At 34.2% G+C, this 18202-nt stretch overlaps 2 protein-coding genes across 4 annotated transcripts; both read right to left on the minus strand.

The window, feature by feature from the left end:
- Nucleotides 1–1667: 1667 nt before the first annotated feature.
- Nucleotides 1668–8673, minus strand: LOC117914545 (probable ribose-5-phosphate isomerase 2). The gene is made up of 2 exons (XM_034829897.1): nt 3963–8673; nt 1668–3833 (listed from the first exon to the last, which is right to left on the minus strand). Exon 1 carries the CDS (start codon nt 8377–8379, stop codon nt 7570–7572), a length of 810 nt encoding a protein of 269 aa, XP_034685788.1. The 5' UTR covers nt 8380–8673; the 3' UTR covers nt 1668–3833; nt 3963–7569.
- A 3173-nt stretch (nt 8674–11846) lies between these two features.
- Nucleotides 11847–14023, minus strand: LOC117919222 (protein PIN-LIKES 2). Of its 3 annotated transcripts, XM_034836542.1 has the most exons (3): nt 13912–14023; nt 12356–13453; nt 12143–12233 (listed from the first exon to the last, which is right to left on the minus strand). In XM_034836542.1, exons 2-3 carry the CDS (start codon nt 13383–13385, stop codon nt 12172–12174), a joined length of 1092 nt encoding a protein of 363 aa, XP_034692433.1. In that variant the 5' UTR covers nt 13386–13453; nt 13912–14023; the 3' UTR covers nt 12143–12171. The 3 variants fall into 3 exon arrangements, with proteins under 3 accessions (XP_034692354.1, XP_034692280.1, XP_034692433.1); XM_034836463.1 differs by having other exon boundaries at nt 11847–13453; nt 13942–14021; XM_034836389.1 differs by having other exon boundaries at nt 11847–13453; nt 13912–14021.
- Between the last annotated feature and the right edge of the window lie 4179 nt (nt 14024–18202).

Consider the following 18202-nt stretch of genomic DNA (forward strand, 5'->3'; position numbering starts at 1 on the left):
ATAAGAACTTCTGCACTTGATAGGATAATTTATTAAAAGAGGTTTTGACATAAAAGACTACAACATAAACGTTAAAAATCACCTTATATTTAATAAAAGCCCCACTAAAACCCTACCTTCTATTTCACAAAAATAGGGGGCTGTCCAATGAGGCTTATGATCTTGACATGTATACAGAGAGGTACATGGTTTCTTATGGAGGAAGGAACATTTGGGGCCGCAATCAAGGGGCCCAGTACAAAGTTGGATCATAAGCTTTTAGGTTTACTGTGCGCCTAATATGCGGAATCTGTTGCCGGATTTAGTTCATTTACCGGCAAGCCATCAGAACAAGACATAAAGCGCTGAAAATGATAAGAATAATGAAACTCCAAGATTTTAAGAGGCCCAATACTCGAACAGCATATCTTTAGAGGGGCAATGAGCGTAGGATTTCCATGTCAAAAAGGCACTTATCGCGGCTGAGTGGGAATGGCAAAATGGATTCCTTTCACCTTTTGACTACAGGGAAAAGGTAACAAAAGGGAAAAAAGAGGAAAAAGAAGAGCTTTTACCATTTTTCTTAGGCCTTAAGAAACTCCATTGGTGTGTGGCTCTTTGCTTGATTGCCATCATTGAATTATAAGGCAAATACTGGCCGTAGATGAGGTTGGCCACAGCCTAATAATGAGTAAATCTGGGCAAAGAGATTTGCATGGCAAAGTAGCGGGCCGAACATGTGCTTTTTCTCTACCCAATAAATGATTAGTGCCACGAATTATATAAGGCCAATGAGATTCAACAGGTCAAGATTATGAAAGCCATGATTGAATGAACAAATAAATAAGCAAATTATTAGTGCAGTTGGCTCCATTATTTAATCCCGTGGATCCCAAGTTTCTCAGTGTAGTAAATTAATCCAAGCAATTGAATATAAGCCTAACTCTGACCGTAATTATTAAGAAAGCTGGCCTATAATTATTAGTTCTCTCCACTGACAAAGATACTCAAAATGTGAGACAACCATCTCATCTACTTGTATTTTGCATGCGTCTATGAAACCACTGGAAGCATATGTACACCGACAGCGTACCTGCTTCTTTTGTTCAGCATGTATTTAGCTCTGGATTTTGAAAAGTTTATAGAAAATTATGATAAAAAATAAAGAGAAAAAGTGAAAAAAAAAAAAAGAAAAGAAAAATAATTTAATTTTAACAAAAGATTTCCACCCCTTTCTTTTTAGTCTGGGTTCCTTTTTCCTTTTTTTCCCTTTGATATAAAGAATAAAAGTTTTAAAAACATGTATATATTTCCTATAATTTTTATCATATTTTATTTTTGTTCACATTTTTAACAGAAAACCAAATAATAATCAATAAAATTAAAATTAGCTCCATTTGGGCACGGGGCCTTCAACTTCATATATACAAGACAATTTACACTTACTATAAATTTGATAGATTTCAAAAGGATACGCTTCATGAAGAAAATGCTATGATCCGTACCACACAAGGTTTTAACTAAACCATTGAAAGGTGTCCCCTGAAATCTAAGTCATTGAAATGAATGATATTAAGGTATAAAAATACAAACTGATAAGACTAGAGTATAAACAATGAAACAAAAAATTATTTACTTGATACCATCTGATTGATGGTAACTTTCAATACTGTAACCAAACTCTTATCTTTCAAAAACAAAAGCATTTGGTCTTTTATTTAAATGCACACTAGTTCATTGGACGTCCACTTTATCCAACCAATTGCAGAGAGCAAAAACAGCAAGCTGTGGGAGGTCATTCTTCAGCGAGGCTGTCCACTTCACTAGAACAAGATTAAACAAGGAAGCATGTGGTTGTGTATGTGTATATATAGAACAAGATTAAGCCAGGAAGCATGTGCTTGTGTGTGTCTATATATATATATATATATATAATCAGAGCATCATCTTAAAAATTTAATCTCCACTTTTCACTTGACACAACAATATAAGGATGAGGAAAAAGAAGGCAGTAACGCACTCCAATCATGATGTGGTCCAGTGCTCCTGCTGGACACTGAAAATAAGATGATTGATGATGAGGGTGAATTGCAGTACAATACCTATGAACACGTATAGCAGCAATCAACACAACATCCATGATCCATAAACAAATAGCAGCACGCAACTCAACAAAACCTTGCTCCTACACACTTGGGGAATCACCCACATCAATGCTTCACTTAATGCTGCACCTGCCTGTTCTATCTCAAGTTACATTTGGATAGAGATCCTTCAAAGGCCCTTGTTTTTCATCTACATTTGGCCTACCCACTTTCAAGACAATTACAATAACAAGAAACTAAACTTACTCAGCTTTTTTTATTAAATATTAATTATTAAGAAAAGGCGATTACTCTAGAACTTTCACCCTCATGCAAAAGACTAGAATCTAATTATTTAATCCCCCGAGCTGGCCTTTTTAAGTAACCTTTCTCATGGATATATTCAATATATGATGGCTGATTACATGGAAAATATCTTGCCATGAAGTTGGTTGATCATTTACCCTTCAACATTGTTGATGATGGGTTCTTAAATGGATGGGAGAACAAGGACAGTGACAAGTCATGGCTCAAGAGGGGAGTGAAGCTGATTGGGAGGAAGGTGGGAGGGAGCGAGTGGCTGTGGTCCTTAACTGGGGATAGAGAACTAAGGCGCACTTCAAAAGGACCCCTTGGAGATGGGCTCTTCGCTACCTAAATCAAGTGCAGTCTTAGTCAATTTTTTCCCTGTATTCTTTACAAATGAACCTTTGAACCATTCATATAGACCCAAGGTTCAACTTCATTCATTGGTGAAACCCAATCAACCAGAGGCCTCCACATGCGGGTATCAACAAGCTCTTCTACCAACCCTCGTATACTCTTGGTGACACATGGAATTTGATGGCAGTGGATCCCTTAGCGGCAACATACCACCCTCCTTTGAATCCAGTTGAAATAGGTTTGATACATGTACGATCTATCTTGCCTCAATAAAAGCCTTCAATAGAATCCACCAAACCCAAACCCTCAACATGTCCCCAAAACTTGATGATGGGAGGGTGCCAATCCCACAACCAAGGTGCAACAGGTCCATCTAGGACCCTCCCAAACTCAAGTAGATATACTAGCATCAAGGTATCATTCCTAAGTAGGACGTCTTCAAAGGAGTGGAGACCAAGTGGAGGGGTCATGGGGTGAAACACAATAGAACAATGTGCCCTAGCCCCTCATGAAATGAGAGGGATGTAAATCAATACCATCTACACAAAAGATTAGGTTGACACCACTTCACTAGAGAGCAAACCGAGTCCAACTTTACATGAAGGATTAGATTGACATTCACCAACGGGAGTTTAGGTTCACCAACCTTGTGGGACCACCCCCGCGAGTTTAAAGAGGCAAAAGAGTGATATCTCACTTAGAAAATATCTTCCCAATTGGTAGGAGATGATGCATTCGCCACAGGGAGCATCCACTAAAGTGGGGTTCAACACCCATACCAAGCATTCCTTCCAACCTAATACAAGGAGTATCAATGCAAATATACAACATAAGGCACATGTGATATGTAATTGTGTAAGTGGAGGATCATTTGATACACATGGCGGTGCATTACTAGGGATTGTCATATTGGAACAGAGAGTGTGTAAAATTGGGCATATGACAAACATTACTCTTGTTCCTAGTCTTTGGAATGGTCAATGCCATAGGAACAGTTTCACTTCTGCCACCACTCAACTTGGAAGGGATACCTTCTTCATGAAGTTGGAGAACCAAGGCATCCATCCCAGGAATAATAATCTGCCTACTACAGGCCCTATCCATAATCTATCACAAAAAATTACAAATGCTGAGTCAGCCAAAAATTCATACCTTCCAAGTTTCAACATATTATAAAATAGCATATAAACAATAAAGCAGAGAATTTAGGTTTATTTTCATTCTTCATTTCCTCACCTGTGCATATTAGGAGCTACAGATTCAAATTGGAATTTCAACAGGCAGCTTGCACAATACACAGGAATAAGAGAACACTGGTTGGATGAAATCTCTGAGACTGTAGAGCACCATGCTCCCTTAGCAACTTCTTTGAGATAGCAGAGCTCAATTATGCAATAGAGCAGAAACCTGAAAGACATGAAAAATCAGCAATCACTAATCATGTATCATATATTTTATTAAAACTCCCACCTGCTCCTTCAGGGTTGGCTCCATAAAACCGGTCAATCTCAAGCTTAATGAAACCCAAGGGAGAAGAAGTTCATTTCAAATAAATGCTCTTATAAGGACTGTCTTCCAGGTGCACCAAGAGAGCAAACTTTCACAGGAAGAACAAACTTGGTAATAAGAACTTCAGTTGGCAAAGTATTTGGTGCTTGATAAAGAAATCCTCAACAACCTTCAAAACCTTCTGCATGGTGTACTTTTTTTTTTTTTTTTGCTAATTGAGGAATCTTCCATGGCCCTTAGAACTCTCCATGGGGACCTAAACCTCGGGGTGCTGACTGCCCCGCAAAACTAGCACCGGGTAAATTCAAGGTATCATCAATAGTAGGATTCAAAACCAGGATCATGTGTCACTTATTAGAACCACACTTCTCAATGTTCGCCTTGACCAATTGGGCTACCCTGGTAGGTGTTCAGCATGGTATACTTTTATCCACACTCATGAAACATGAAATATTATGAGTTATGCCTCATGAGTTATATGCAGCTGGCATATCATAAAAAACAAGTTATGTGCTCTGCATATCACAAAACCAGAACATGGCTCTGGAAAATTATTAGATCAATTAAAACTCAATATAAAATTGTCCAGTGTTCTATTCATGTGTGTAAATCTCCTAGATCAGATAGCCAATCCCAACAAGAAAATAACTTTGCTTTAGCTAATTAGTAAACCCAAAGAACAAAAAGGGGCTACTAGGAGCCAACAAGGCAGCTAAATTAGGTCTTCTACATTCTAAAGAATTGCATAAACAATGAACAATTCTTTAGAAGGCAGTGTTCTATTTATGTGTGTAAATCTCCTAGATCAAATAGCCAATCCCAACAAGAAAATAAATTTGATTTAGCTAATTAGTAAACCCAAAGAGCAAATAGGTCTACTAGAAGCCAACAAGGCAGCTAAAGAATTGCATAAACAACGAACAATTCTACATTCTCCTCAAATATTTCAGTCAAACACATCTAAGGGAAAAGTAATATTTTTGATAGGGAAAAGTAATATGAATATAACAAATGGATTAATAGAAGCCAAGATCTAAACTAGGCCTTTTGGCCTCCAAAGAAATGCATAAACAATGAACAATTCTACAATCTACCCAAATATTTCAGTCAATATAAAATAGGCGTTTGGATTCCAAAGAATTGCATAAACAATGAACCATTCTACTCAAATATTTCAGTCAATATAAAACAGGCCTTTTGGCTTCCAAAGAATTGCATTAACAATGAACAATTCTAAATTCTACCCAAATATTTCAGTCAAACACAGCTAAGGTAAAGTAAGATGAATGTAAAAGCTTGAAGAAAATAACTCTAGTATCATGATAGGGTGGTTGGTAACTCCTACATTCTACTCAAATGTTTCAGTCAAACATGGCTAAGGTAAAAGTAAGATAAATGTAAAAGCTTGCAGAAGAAAATAACTGTAGAATCATGATAGGGGTTGGTAACCCTCATCCTTGAACTTGAGATTCAAGGTGTATTTGAATGCTTGGCTACCTCATCACACGTCAAGGATTGGTTGTCTGTGTTTGAAGGTTTTGCATTCCTCCATGAGGGGGAACTTGCTTGGGTGGCACAGAAGCTTTGTAGGTAAAAGAAGGGAGAAGGCGTGGAAGGCTGCACCTTTATGCTTAATGTGGACTTTATAGAAGTAAAGGAATGGGAGAGCATTCAATCATGTCGAACAGTCCGACCAAGCTATCAAATATTCCTTTTTGTATAATTTTGTGAATTGGGTTAAGGTGTATATAGAGGATCACATTTTGTCTATGATTGACTTTATAGATTGGTTGTTTGTTAAGTAAGGAGATGGCTTTCTTGTCTCTTTGCTACCTAGTTTGTTTGGCGTTTATTTGTTTACTTCATGTGTGCTTTTTCGCCGTCTCTAGGTGTTTCTAATGCAACCTCTTACTTACCTATAAATATATATATGCTATAGGTTAGTGCACAAATAGCTTGACTCATATCACAACAGAAAGTCAAAGAAATACAAAAAATCCTTGGGCTGCCAGAGAAAAATAAACAACACAAGATCTTTCCATGGTGTGAAGATAATCCTATAAATACATTTCAGATATATGCTTCCACCATGACCGATAGAGTTATAAAGATATACAACGAGTAGAACATCTATTGTACACAAGACTCTTATGCTGTCTAGGAAGCACTCCAAATACACGGGGATAACCTACCTTTTTTTTGATAAGTAAGAGATTGTATAAATAAAAGTGCAAAAAATACGCAAGAGTATACAGGTTGTATACAAATAAAACAAGCAAAAAGCAGAAAAGATGGTACAAAAAAATACTCCCTCCCTCATCCAATACCCAACCACTCTATGAAATCAATCAACTGCGTATAGTCACCACCTATATACACCCTAACCCCTATAGAGAAATTGTTTAGGAATAAACTTTTTAGCCTTTGATTAAATAATTCCTCACTATCAAAAAATCTCATGTTTCTTTCCTTCCATATCGTCCAGAAAATGCAGGTAGGAGCAGCTCTCCAAGCCTTAATCCACCTTTTCTCAATAAAAGACCCATGCCACCCTTGGAGGGTTTCCCTAACTGACTCAAGAAATAACCCACCATACACCAAAAATGGAGAACACCAGCTGTCATAATAATCTTGCCTTGTCACAATGAAGAAGGATATGATCTACGGACTCTTAACTCCTCTTTGCACAAAGTACGCCTATCAGCCAAAATCCACCCTCTTTTTTGAAGCTGATCCCAAGTCAAAACCTTCCCCCAACAAGCCTCCTAAGTGAAGAAACTCATCTTTGAAGGAATCCAAGGGTTCCAAATTATCTTTACAGGGAAAGGAATACCTTATGATACCATGGAAAGTAATATATACTACGGCTAAACATTGACAATGGGTTATCCAATCCAATAAGGACTTATTCAACTAACAAAAATAACCAGAAAAAAATTGCTTGAGACTAGAGTATCTGAACAGGGACAGGAGGTGAAGCAAACCAAAATGGTCATGATGTTATCAACAACAAGCCCATGGACTTAAGGAACAGACATATAAAAAACTAACGCAGAAGCTGAATACTGATCCTTCAATTTATACTGAAATGAGAATAAGATAATTGCCAATACAAAAGGTTTATCATTCACCAGATTGGACCTTATAAAAAATTCTAGGAGAAACTTCCCAGCAATTGTATTAATTGATCGCTAGGAAACCAAAAAACCTCCCCTGTTACAATAATGGCAGATAAAATTTCCCCAATTTCATTTGTGAAGAAATTATAATTAGTTCTGCATATAAAGTGTTAAACTCGATCAGTAAACTAACTGCCAGGGCTTCCATGGTCCTCCTACTTATCCTTCACCACCACACCACACTCCCCTGCAACAATAAGAGTTGTTGCCATGCCAAGAAACATCCCATGCTCGACAACACCAGCAAGCCGCAGAATGGCATCACTGGCAACCTTCAAATCCCCTATTTCTCTCTTGAAATATAAGTCCACGATATAATTCCTGTTATCTGTCACAAAAGGATCCCCATTCTCGTATGTCCTAAGCTTTGCAACACAACCCGATTCCTCGAACAACATTTGCAACCTTTGAGCAGTAAATTTCCAGCAAAACGGCACAATCTCAACCGGCATGGCTAGCCCACTACCCCCTAAATGGTTGACCAATTTGGACTCATCAACGATCACAACAAATTTCTTACAAGCGCCCTCCACCATCTTCTCCCTCAGCAGTGAACCACCCCGCCCCTTTACCAAATTCAGATACGGGTCCACCTCATCCGCACCGTCGATAGCAAGATCCAAAATCGGATGCGAGTCCAGATCCGACAAGGGAATCCCCAAAGACACCGCTTGTTCGTGGGTCTTCTTCGACGTGGGTATTCCCACAATGTTCTTCAGCTTCCCTTGCCGCAAAAGCTCGCCTATTCGGTCCACAGCGTGCTTCGCCGTCGACCCGGTTCCGAGACCAAGAACCATACCGGACTCAACGTACTCCACAGCTTTGTACGCCGCGATTTTCTTCAACTCATCTTGGGTTAGAATCACATGAGGCAGGGACGGAGATGGCGAAGACGGAGACAATATTATCCCTGTCTCCATTGCAGATTTCTCAGACCCAATAAAATGAGGATAAGCAATAGCCATACTTATGCCCAACAGAGAGAACCCACAAAAAAAGTAATCAGTCTAGGGTTTGGATGAATAAGTTAGGGTGAGGGTCTTGAGATGTGAAGAAAAGAGAACCACGAAATGAATAAAAATTATATCATCTGCCTGCTTTATTCTGATTCTGAGAAACCCAAGGATGAGATTGAAGGCGGGCGCAGAGGATGAAAAGCTATCTAGGATTGTGTGGTGCAGAGAATGGGGACGAGAAATGGAGTAAGATAGGGTTTGGGAGAAGGACTTGAGGGTTTGGATGGTTGCCAGGAACCTGGAGTGATTCATCTTTATATAAAGACGAGGGAGGGAGGGTTCAGAAAACGCGGAACCCCATCGCATTCATGGCAAAATGTCGCATTTGGGGCGGTGGGATACGAGATCCTCGAAAGAATTAATTCATACTATTTTATTATTTTAAATAAATAAATAAATAAATTTATATTATTTACGCAAAAAATGGAGAAATACGTATTTAAAATTAAGAAATATTTTTTCTTTTTATATAAATACTTGATCAAGGAAGAATAAAGATAAGGAGGAAGTGAGTTTAAGGTCAAAATAATGTTTTTTAATAAAAAAAAATAATGAAAATAGATCTATACTTACCCAATTAGTTTTTTGTAATCATGTAATCACATGTGACCTTTTTTTTAATATAAAAATTCACTTTCTTAAAAACATAATTTATACGGGTTTTAAAATTTTCCTCAAAAATATCTTAAAATCATAACCAACAATAAATGTGTTTTTTAAAATTATTATTTTTTATATTTATTTTTAAGTTTTGAAACCCATATACACTCGTCTAAAAATAAATAAATATTTTATTTATCATTAATATATAAAATTTTATGCATGTACATATGGGCGAGTTTTTTTTTTTTTTTTTTTTTAAATATCAAGCTTAAAATTTTAAAGGACACTAATTTTAAAACCACATTATCGATTAGTCTTAACTTTCAAAAATAATTTTAAAATTACAGTAGTTGACTGTGCTTTTAAAGGTAATATTTATAAAAAAAAAGTCACATGGATAATTATCTGATCCAAAAAAATTAATTTAATAAATATTTTAGATGGAGATTTATTTTCATTATTTTTCTAAAAAAAAAAACGCTATTTTAGCCTTCAACCCGGTGGAAGGGGCGAAACAGAATCTACAATGTTGACCTAAAGATAATTACAATGTGGAAAACATTATAATCAACATCAAAGACGGGGAGAGTCCTAAAGTTGACCAATATCTCTTAACCCGGTCCCTATGCTGCGTCGTTTTGGATGGGGCCATAAATGATATGAAAGGAATCAACAAGCTTACACATTTTTAATGGCATAGTGGCGAACAAAGGCACAGGGCATGCCTTCATTCCGATTCTCCGCATATTCTCAACTGCCCGATATCTCCCACCCATTTATATTATATAGTAAATAATAATTAAGATTTTTTAATTTTTTTTATCATCATAGATATGAATTTCTTCATCACAAAGCTGTGCTGAAAATGACACGCAATGTGTGAGGTCCATGCGCTCGCTTGAAAGCCACTCGTTTGGCTCCGCAGCTTTGGTCGTAGTGGTGGGGCCATGTTGTCCAAAGGGGTGATTTAAATCCATTCACGTTTGGGGCAAGGCGTCGTGGGTATCTTCGGAGATGATGGCTGTAAATAAAGCAACATTTTCATGTTTTAGCACTTCACGACTTGACTCCATTGGTGCCGTGTAAAACAACGCCAAATAATCGAGGGGTGTTTGGAGACGGTCCAACTTCCAAGGCTGGACAAGAAAACGTGGACAAGAGTTTGGATGGGAAACAACTTGAGACCAAAACATATGCCACATCGTTTCCGGTCCTGGTCATGGTTATTTTTTTATTCGTTTTTATCAAATTAATTTTTTCTTCATGACCTTTGTGTTGTCAACGAAAAAGATTCCGATGAATCTGGTTCATATCTTTGAAGGAATCTGATTCATATCTTTGAAGGAAGTGGTGGGTCGGTCTGAATCTGGGCATTGGATTTGAAAAACCTGTATGTTTTGACCGGAAATTTTGGTATGACTCGGGGTGGATCATGCCTGGACTGATCAATCTTCAGAGTGGCTGCCGTATTAAACATGCATTTGAATATGATCCGGATTTTTGGTACACTATTGACTCTGTTAATAAGATGAAAAAGTTCATTGTTGGAGATGATCCATTTTAAAATGTTGATAGGAATGGAAACATGGGTTGTTAAGAAAATTGAATGAAGTTTATAATTCTTTGATAACGTGGAGGAAAAGGTTCCTCCATTTTGTTTGAATGACTTTTCCAAAATGTTGATGAGACCATCTTTTGATTCCAAATTTTGAAGTAGACGGAACTTTCCTTTGATTCATCATTCATGTGGAATTAGATAAACATACCCACCAGTCAATTAATTAAGCTAAAAAAACTCGTACAGTTTAATTTACCAAGAAATTGAAGAGATGCCAATATTGGCAGGCCTTGAGGCTGGATTATTCCTGTCTCTTAGCATTTCACTCTCCCCTTCAACCCCAAGTAGCTCTCCGTTTTGGGCAGTCACCTTAATTCAGTTGACTGATTCATGAAGATGGCCCAGGAGCATTTCCTCTCTCATGGTCCCATCACTTAATTCAGTTGGATTTGGATTTTAGCTAGATTTCAATGCCGATTGGAAAGAGAACAATCCTCATATTTCTCTCTTTCATTGAACCATGGGATTCTTTTGGGCGAGTTACAGGGACAAAAAAAAAAGAAGAAGAAAAAGGTTAATGACTGATTCATGAAGGATTTGTATTCCTTGGTTTACATGAATACAAACTTAAAGGGATGATTGAGCCTAGCTCAGATATGCTGCCATGACAAAGGAACATGAACAAGAGCAGGAGATGTCAAGACAAAGGATCACCAACCAAAGCCAGAGACTAGAACTCCAACATTTTCATATCTTATCCCAATCAACATCTAGATGCCAGTGCCTTTGAATGTAAAGCTTGCAAAGACAAAACATAAAGTTCAGTGTAGAAGATGTTCATCATCACATAGATACCAAAAAATTGAAACGTTGTTAAGCTGTAAAATCGTAGAGTTAAGCCTTTAATTTTTTATGTCTGGGAAATGTATAGTTAGAGAAAGATGGCTGATTTTCAATCTAGTGTAGTACCACTATAGAGCTTCTTTAATTTAAAGACTATCTGGATTTAGCACAGTGTATAGAAAGTATTAATTTAAACTGTGTCTACATCCTCTCTAAATGGATTTCTTTGTCTAGTTAAGAAAAAAATAAGAGAAAATCCCCAAAATGAACTTATGCTAGTCATTTGAGGTGATGATTCTCCATAGAAGATCCATTCTATTTTGTAATGACTTCATACTCATGAAGAGTAACATCCAAAGGGCAACAGAAAATTTCTGCTAGGGATGTTCAAACAAATTTTAAGCAAATTCAATGATGCAAGGGATGGATAACTTTTGTTCCGAGAAGATTTTATATGAAGTGCTATATTTAATCTTTTGACGATATTGCTGACAGAAAAGAAGTGTCTTCCTCATCACCAGCATGCAATCAAGCATTCAAACCAAGCAAAACTTCTATCTTAGAGCAATGACCTAAAGGCATTGCATTCCAGATTTCTCACCAACCATGAATATTGAGGCAAAGGAATTTTACATAAACTTCAAATATATGAAAGCAGTTTAAAATAGATGACAATATATAGTGAAAGGGAGAAGAGGGCAAACACATGCTGCCAGAATAGAAGTGCTGAGGCCTCTTTAACTGCATAACCCCTCAAGCTGGCAATTGCTCCCAACAAGATGGCACTTGGTGTTGTGTACTGCAACAAAAGCACAAATATGGACATCTGATCACCATGGACGAGAAAATTCAATTTATCAGCCAAGAAGACAATCCCAATCCCAAGCAAAGGAAGCACTAATAGCCTTGCCACAGATATACCAATTGTAGTTCGAAGCCCAAGTTTAGAATCATTCGGTCCCTCAGCAAGCATACCTCCAAGAACAAGCATCACAGAAGGAACCATTGCACCAGCCAAGATCTCTAAACTGTCTGTAATGAAAGACAGTGGAGCATCATGTCCAAAGACAAAAGATTTGAACTGAGGCACCATACCAACAATGATGGCTAGTAGAGAAGCGATTGTTGGGGGTTGCAGAATGTGCTTTATTGGAGTTTGTTCAGCAACAACTCTCATCCTCCTGACCACTTTCGGCTCAGCAAAACACCTAATAGACTCAGAACGGGTATTACCTGTTTCCCCAACAAGATCAAGGTTAGACATAGTCAAATTTGAGATGCTGTTAAAGACCCCAGCAATAAAGGGTGTCTTGGAATGTTCTGTTTCTTTATCCTCGATGCCTGGCCATTCAGCTTCTACAAGGAGAGGCCTGCTAATATTGTTGACTAGCTGTGGTTCCCCAATCTCAATTCCTTCATCAACAATCTCATAAAAATTCATTGGAGGCTCCATCATGTGATAAACAAAGGTATAAACAAGAATTACAGCAACCCATTGGGCAAAAGAGACATAAGCCACTCCTTTCCCATAGCAATCTGGCCCAAATGGATTATTTGCAGTATGACAGACGGATCCAACAATAGCAAGGGGGAGATTTCCAGTATTGCCCAAACCAGTCATGATAATAGTGAATCTATTGAATTGTGCAGGCGGGCGACATATAATCACTACTAAGTACCCAAGGAAGCAACCGATTAATGTACTAACCAGCACGTTAACAGGGACAAACCACCAGAATGTAAAATTCTCGAGTGTAATGAATTGACCCAGATTAGTAAAGATTAGGCAGGGCAAGAATAGAGCAAACACAAGCTTGCTGAGGAGCTTGAATGTCGACCTAGGGATCATCTGGGTTTTCGGGTGTGCAAGAACTAGTCCTATAACTGTGAGGGAGAGGAGTTTCAACAAAGGCACCACAGCACTTACCAAATCCTCCCTGCTAGACTCCATATTGCTATCATATAAAGGAGCAAAAACCTCTTTCTTTCTCAAGTACTTGGAGATCAAGAACAATATCTCTGCAATAAATTAAAAACAAAACCCCAAATTATTTAACGGATTTCAATTGCACTCGACATTCTCAGAACATCAAAAGTAAATACAGCATCCAGAACCCGCACTCCACATCTGATTAATTTTGAGTTCTAAGATAAGGGTTTGTCAACATATCATCACCGATAGTGATGAAATCAAAGAGAATGCAACGTGGGTACAACAGAAAATCACAAAAATTAATCCAACCCACGAGAATTAAAACACGCGCTTAAAGGAAAATCGCGAACGGAACCAAAATCGAAGAGAATACAACACGGCTTCAACGTATCATCAAGAAATACAACCAAATTCGTGACAAGTATGGGCTCAACAGATTTTCAGAAACTAAAACTACATCAATGAGAACACAACATGGTTTATGAAAATCTTGTGCGTAGGTGCGTACAAGAAAGCTGAGGATTTAGAGAGAGAAACAACTCACAGAAGAGAGAGAAGTGCATGAGAGACCCACCAGGACCATGCCAATTTGCTTGAAAAAGGAGAGACGATGGTCGAGGGAGATGGAGCTCCTTCAAACAAATTTGTTTTGCATTTGTGGGTCTTGTTTTTAGGAAAATGTTTTGTTGAGATTTTTATTTGGATAATTATTTCTCTTGAAATACATGATATAAATGATATTTACTCATATTTTTTTGTTACCATATTCTTAAAATAAAATAAAATACCATATTTTATAAAATTAATTATTGAAATTTATGTTTGCATTTCCAGGTATGATATTTTCAATAGCATGTAAAATTATTAAATTTGAGAAATTATTATCTTATAAAATTAGTTCATGTAAAATAATTTTTGATTTTGTCGTGGAATTTATGAAGCATAAATAAAAACTCAATTATTAAAACTTTATTTCAAAATAAATTATATGTAAGGGACAAGTTTCATGACCTTTAATTGTTGGAATTTTTAAAAAAAATTAAATTTTACTCTAGCAATCATACCGGGAAAAAATTATTTTCATTTACTCTTGAAAAAAATGAACTCAAGTTTATAAAATGTAAAATTTAACAGTAATTTAAAAATAATTAATAGTTTATAAAATATTCATTTTGTAATTATTTTTTCTTTTTTGAAAATTTTCACAATTTTTATAATTTTTTTTTATTATATTCTTCATTTTATTTTTTATTTTTATGATTTTGACACATTTTATTTTAACAATTTTGGAATATTTATGATTTCCTTTGGTTTTAGTGTATGCTACTCAAAATTTTACCATTATTAAAAAAAGGTCCATTTGAGAAAGCGTTTTGCTTTTTATTTAAGCTAACCTAAAGTGAAAGTTGTGAAATATAAAATAGCTTTGTAAATAAATTAAAATAATTTTTTTTTATGAAAAGCAATAATTTTTCTAAATTTTATATTAAACCCTTCATTTTAAATCATAGAAAGTATCAAAGTTTTAAAGCTTTTTTTTATAAAAAAAAAAAAAGTGTTTTTGAAATTTCAAAAGGCATCATTTGAAATCATGGAAAGTAGCAAAGTTTTAAAGCTTTAAAAAAGAGTCACTTTGAAAATTTAAAAGCGAACCAAGCCAGTCTGGCATCCTGTCCGTGCGATACAAAATATGACTCACCACCCCTCAATCACAAGTTCACAAATTAAAGCTACGTAACTTCCCGGAGAGCCACACAGTAATGGTTGGCTTTAATTAACTTGGGTTTTTATTATTATTATTATTATTTATTTTATCTTTCTTTTTATCCTATATTAAAAAGCCTTAAGCCCTAAAATAATAAAAATAAAAATAATTTTAGGAAACGCTTTTAAAAATCTAAAAAAATAATTTATAGCATTGTTACAATGTTTTTTGGAAAAATATTTAAAGGTGATTATCTTAAAAATACTCTCAAAAAAACACTTATAGTAGAAATATTATTAAATATATTATTAGGTTGTGTTTGTTTTTTTACTTAATTCTAAATAGAACTTTAATGTTTAATAGTGTTAAATATTAGATTGTTTGTTTTGTAGTATTTTATTTCTATTATGTATTAAAAAGTAAAGAAAAATCGATATGTTATTTTTTACTATTTAGAAAAAGCTACATATTTTGGTTTTTTCTATTTTATAATAAGTCATGTAAAAGTAGAAAAACAAACAACCTAAATTTTAAAAACAAATTGCTTTTAGTAAAAAGCCAAAAAAATAAATATCACCTTAGTATCAAAACATAAACTATATATATATAATTACGATATTTCTACATTGTATAATGTAAAAGCGATTTTTGGAAGAATTATCAATCAAGTTATTGTCTAGAAATCATTTTAAATGATTTTATAAATTGTAAAAAAATTACTAAACACCTAGTATTTACAAGAAAACATTTTTAAACATTTAGATGATGTTTAGTTCTTAAAAAATCTGAAGAAAAAAGTGAGAAAAAAAAAATAGATAAGAGAATTAAAAGAAAAAGAGTCAAGGAAAAAAAAAATCAATAAATTATATTTATATATTTATTTTACTTATTTAACTATTTTATTAAAAAATTAAATAATTTTAAAATACATAAATTTTATTACTAATTTTAATAATAATGAACTTTCTTTCACATTTTTTATAAGAAAATCAAATATAAAAAAAATTATTTTCTTGTGACTAAACATAGCCTATAAGCTTTTAATCCTTTTTAAAATTGCTCCCGAACATGCTGTTAATATCTCTCCATCCCTTATTAAAATATATTTGTTTTTTTATTGGGTTTATAAAATGTTTAGAATATGACTCCAACTAAAATTGTACATTATAAAATGTTTAGTCACCGTGGATTTTGAGGTGTATCGATTTGAAGGAACGAAAGGAATGAATGAGTGGTGATGTGAATGGATAAGCGTAGAAGAGCAATGAACCAATGAGAAGAGGTTAAGGAGGCAATGATTGTGAAAGAACTTCCAAAATGGAGAGCTTTAGTTCCAAATAAAATGTTTCTAATCCTTAAGGCTACGTTTGGTTCCTGGAAAGTACAAAGAAAAGAAAAAAAATGTTAAGGAAAAATGATTTTCTCATGTTTAGTTGTCCTATGAAAAATATCAAAGAAAATCAAATATAATTAAAACTAATTAAAAATTTATGTATTTTTAAATTATTTAATTTTTATATTGATGAGTTAAAATAAATAAAATGAGTTTGAAGTAACAAAAAAAATAATTTATTAACTTTTAATCTATTTTTTTTATTTTTCTTCATTTTTTTTTTCCTTCTACTTTTCCTTTATATTTTCTTTCCCTCACATTTTCCCTCAAATTTTCCGAGAACCAAACATAGCCTAAAACTTTGACCCTTAAATCTAGTCATGGACTAATCAGATGGTGTCACAAATATATGAATAGATGAGATGATATCACCTGTACGACAACCAATTAAAAAATGTCTTAGTGTTCGCTTAAATATACTTTTTTTTTAAAAAAAAAAAAACAAAAAATGAAAATGAAAATTTTTGTACTAGAAAGTTAGCCAATGTCTTTAAAAAAATCAGTTTGATTTTTTTTTTAGGTAATTAAAACTTTTTAATGCATCAATTTTCGTAAACAATTTTTAGAAATTATTAGGTTTTTAATATAATTATTGAAAAAAATCTTATATTTTATATAGAAATTATTACAAATTCAGTAAACATAAATCATTTTGTTATAGTATATCCATATATGAGGATAGGTTAAGAGAGCGTTTACTTTTTTAACTTTTTATTGAAAATAATTTGTTTTCATATTTTAAGTTATTTGTTTTTCTATTTTTTTATGACTTATTATAAACTTTTTGTTGAATAAAAAAGGCAATATATTGGTTTTGTTTTGCTTTCTAATGTTTAATAAAAATAGGATATTAAAAAAATAATATAATACTTAACACTATTAAATATTAAAACTCTATTTAGAATTAACTAAAAAAAATCACTTAATTATTTTATAATATTCAACTACCATCATTTGGGTGACTTGTTATAAAATCTAAAGAGTGGATTTTAGTCATTTTATTTGAAAACCCAATTAGCATCCAATGAGGGTTGGTTAAGCCTTTTTACATCATTTATTTGGTAATGCATCATCAAACTTAAAAATGGTATTATTGCAACTAATATTATCATTGAAGTGGATTTAGTTATGCTCTCTAGATAAGAATTATATTATTAATATATCGTTTATGTCATATGATGTTACATTATTTACGGTATATTTGATAGTGTTTCTATTCAAAATGTTTTAGTAAAAGTGTTTTAATGAAAAAGTCATCTATCAATATACTATAAGTGATTTCCTAATAGTATAAGTGTTGGTAGTACGTAACTCATATTGAGTGGAAGACATTGAGAAAAAAAAACAAAAACAAAAAACAAAAGCAAAGTAGAATGGAATGGAGCGAAACGACGATATTTGTCATTCAAGTTTGTATTTTTATTGTTGTGGGTGAACGATAGGTTGCAGGGGGACAACACCCCCCGCAGTACGGTTCAAGAGTATTTTTGAAATTTCATTATCAAAGGGCTAATATAAATATCATTTTTTATGTAACCCTAATTTGATATATAATGAAAGTCTTCTTCTCTGTTCCCGTAGACGTAGGCAAACTGTCGAATCACGTTAAATCTGTATGTTTTTCTTTTCGTTTTCTCTATTTTTCACCATAAATTGTTGCATGGATTTCAACAATAAGTGCTTTTTAAAATTTTTAAAAGTGCTTCTTAAATTTTGTTAAAAAAAAATTTCAAAAAC

Source organism: Vitis riparia, chromosome 1, assembly GCF_004353265.1.
Source record: "Vitis riparia cultivar Riparia Gloire de Montpellier isolate 1030 chromosome 1, EGFV_Vit.rip_1.0, whole genome shotgun sequence".
Lineage (NCBI taxonomy): Eukaryota > Viridiplantae > Streptophyta > Magnoliopsida > Vitales > Vitaceae > Vitis > Vitis riparia.

Coding starts and splice junctions, on each gene's coding strand:
- LOC117914545 (XM_034829897.1), bottom strand. CDS start 8,379: ATGGCTATTGCTTATCCTCATTTTATTGGGTCTGAGAAATCTGCAATG.
- LOC117919222 (XM_034836463.1), bottom strand. CDS start 13,385: ATGGAGTCTAGCAGGGAGGATTTGGTAAGTGCTGTGGTGCCTTTGTTG.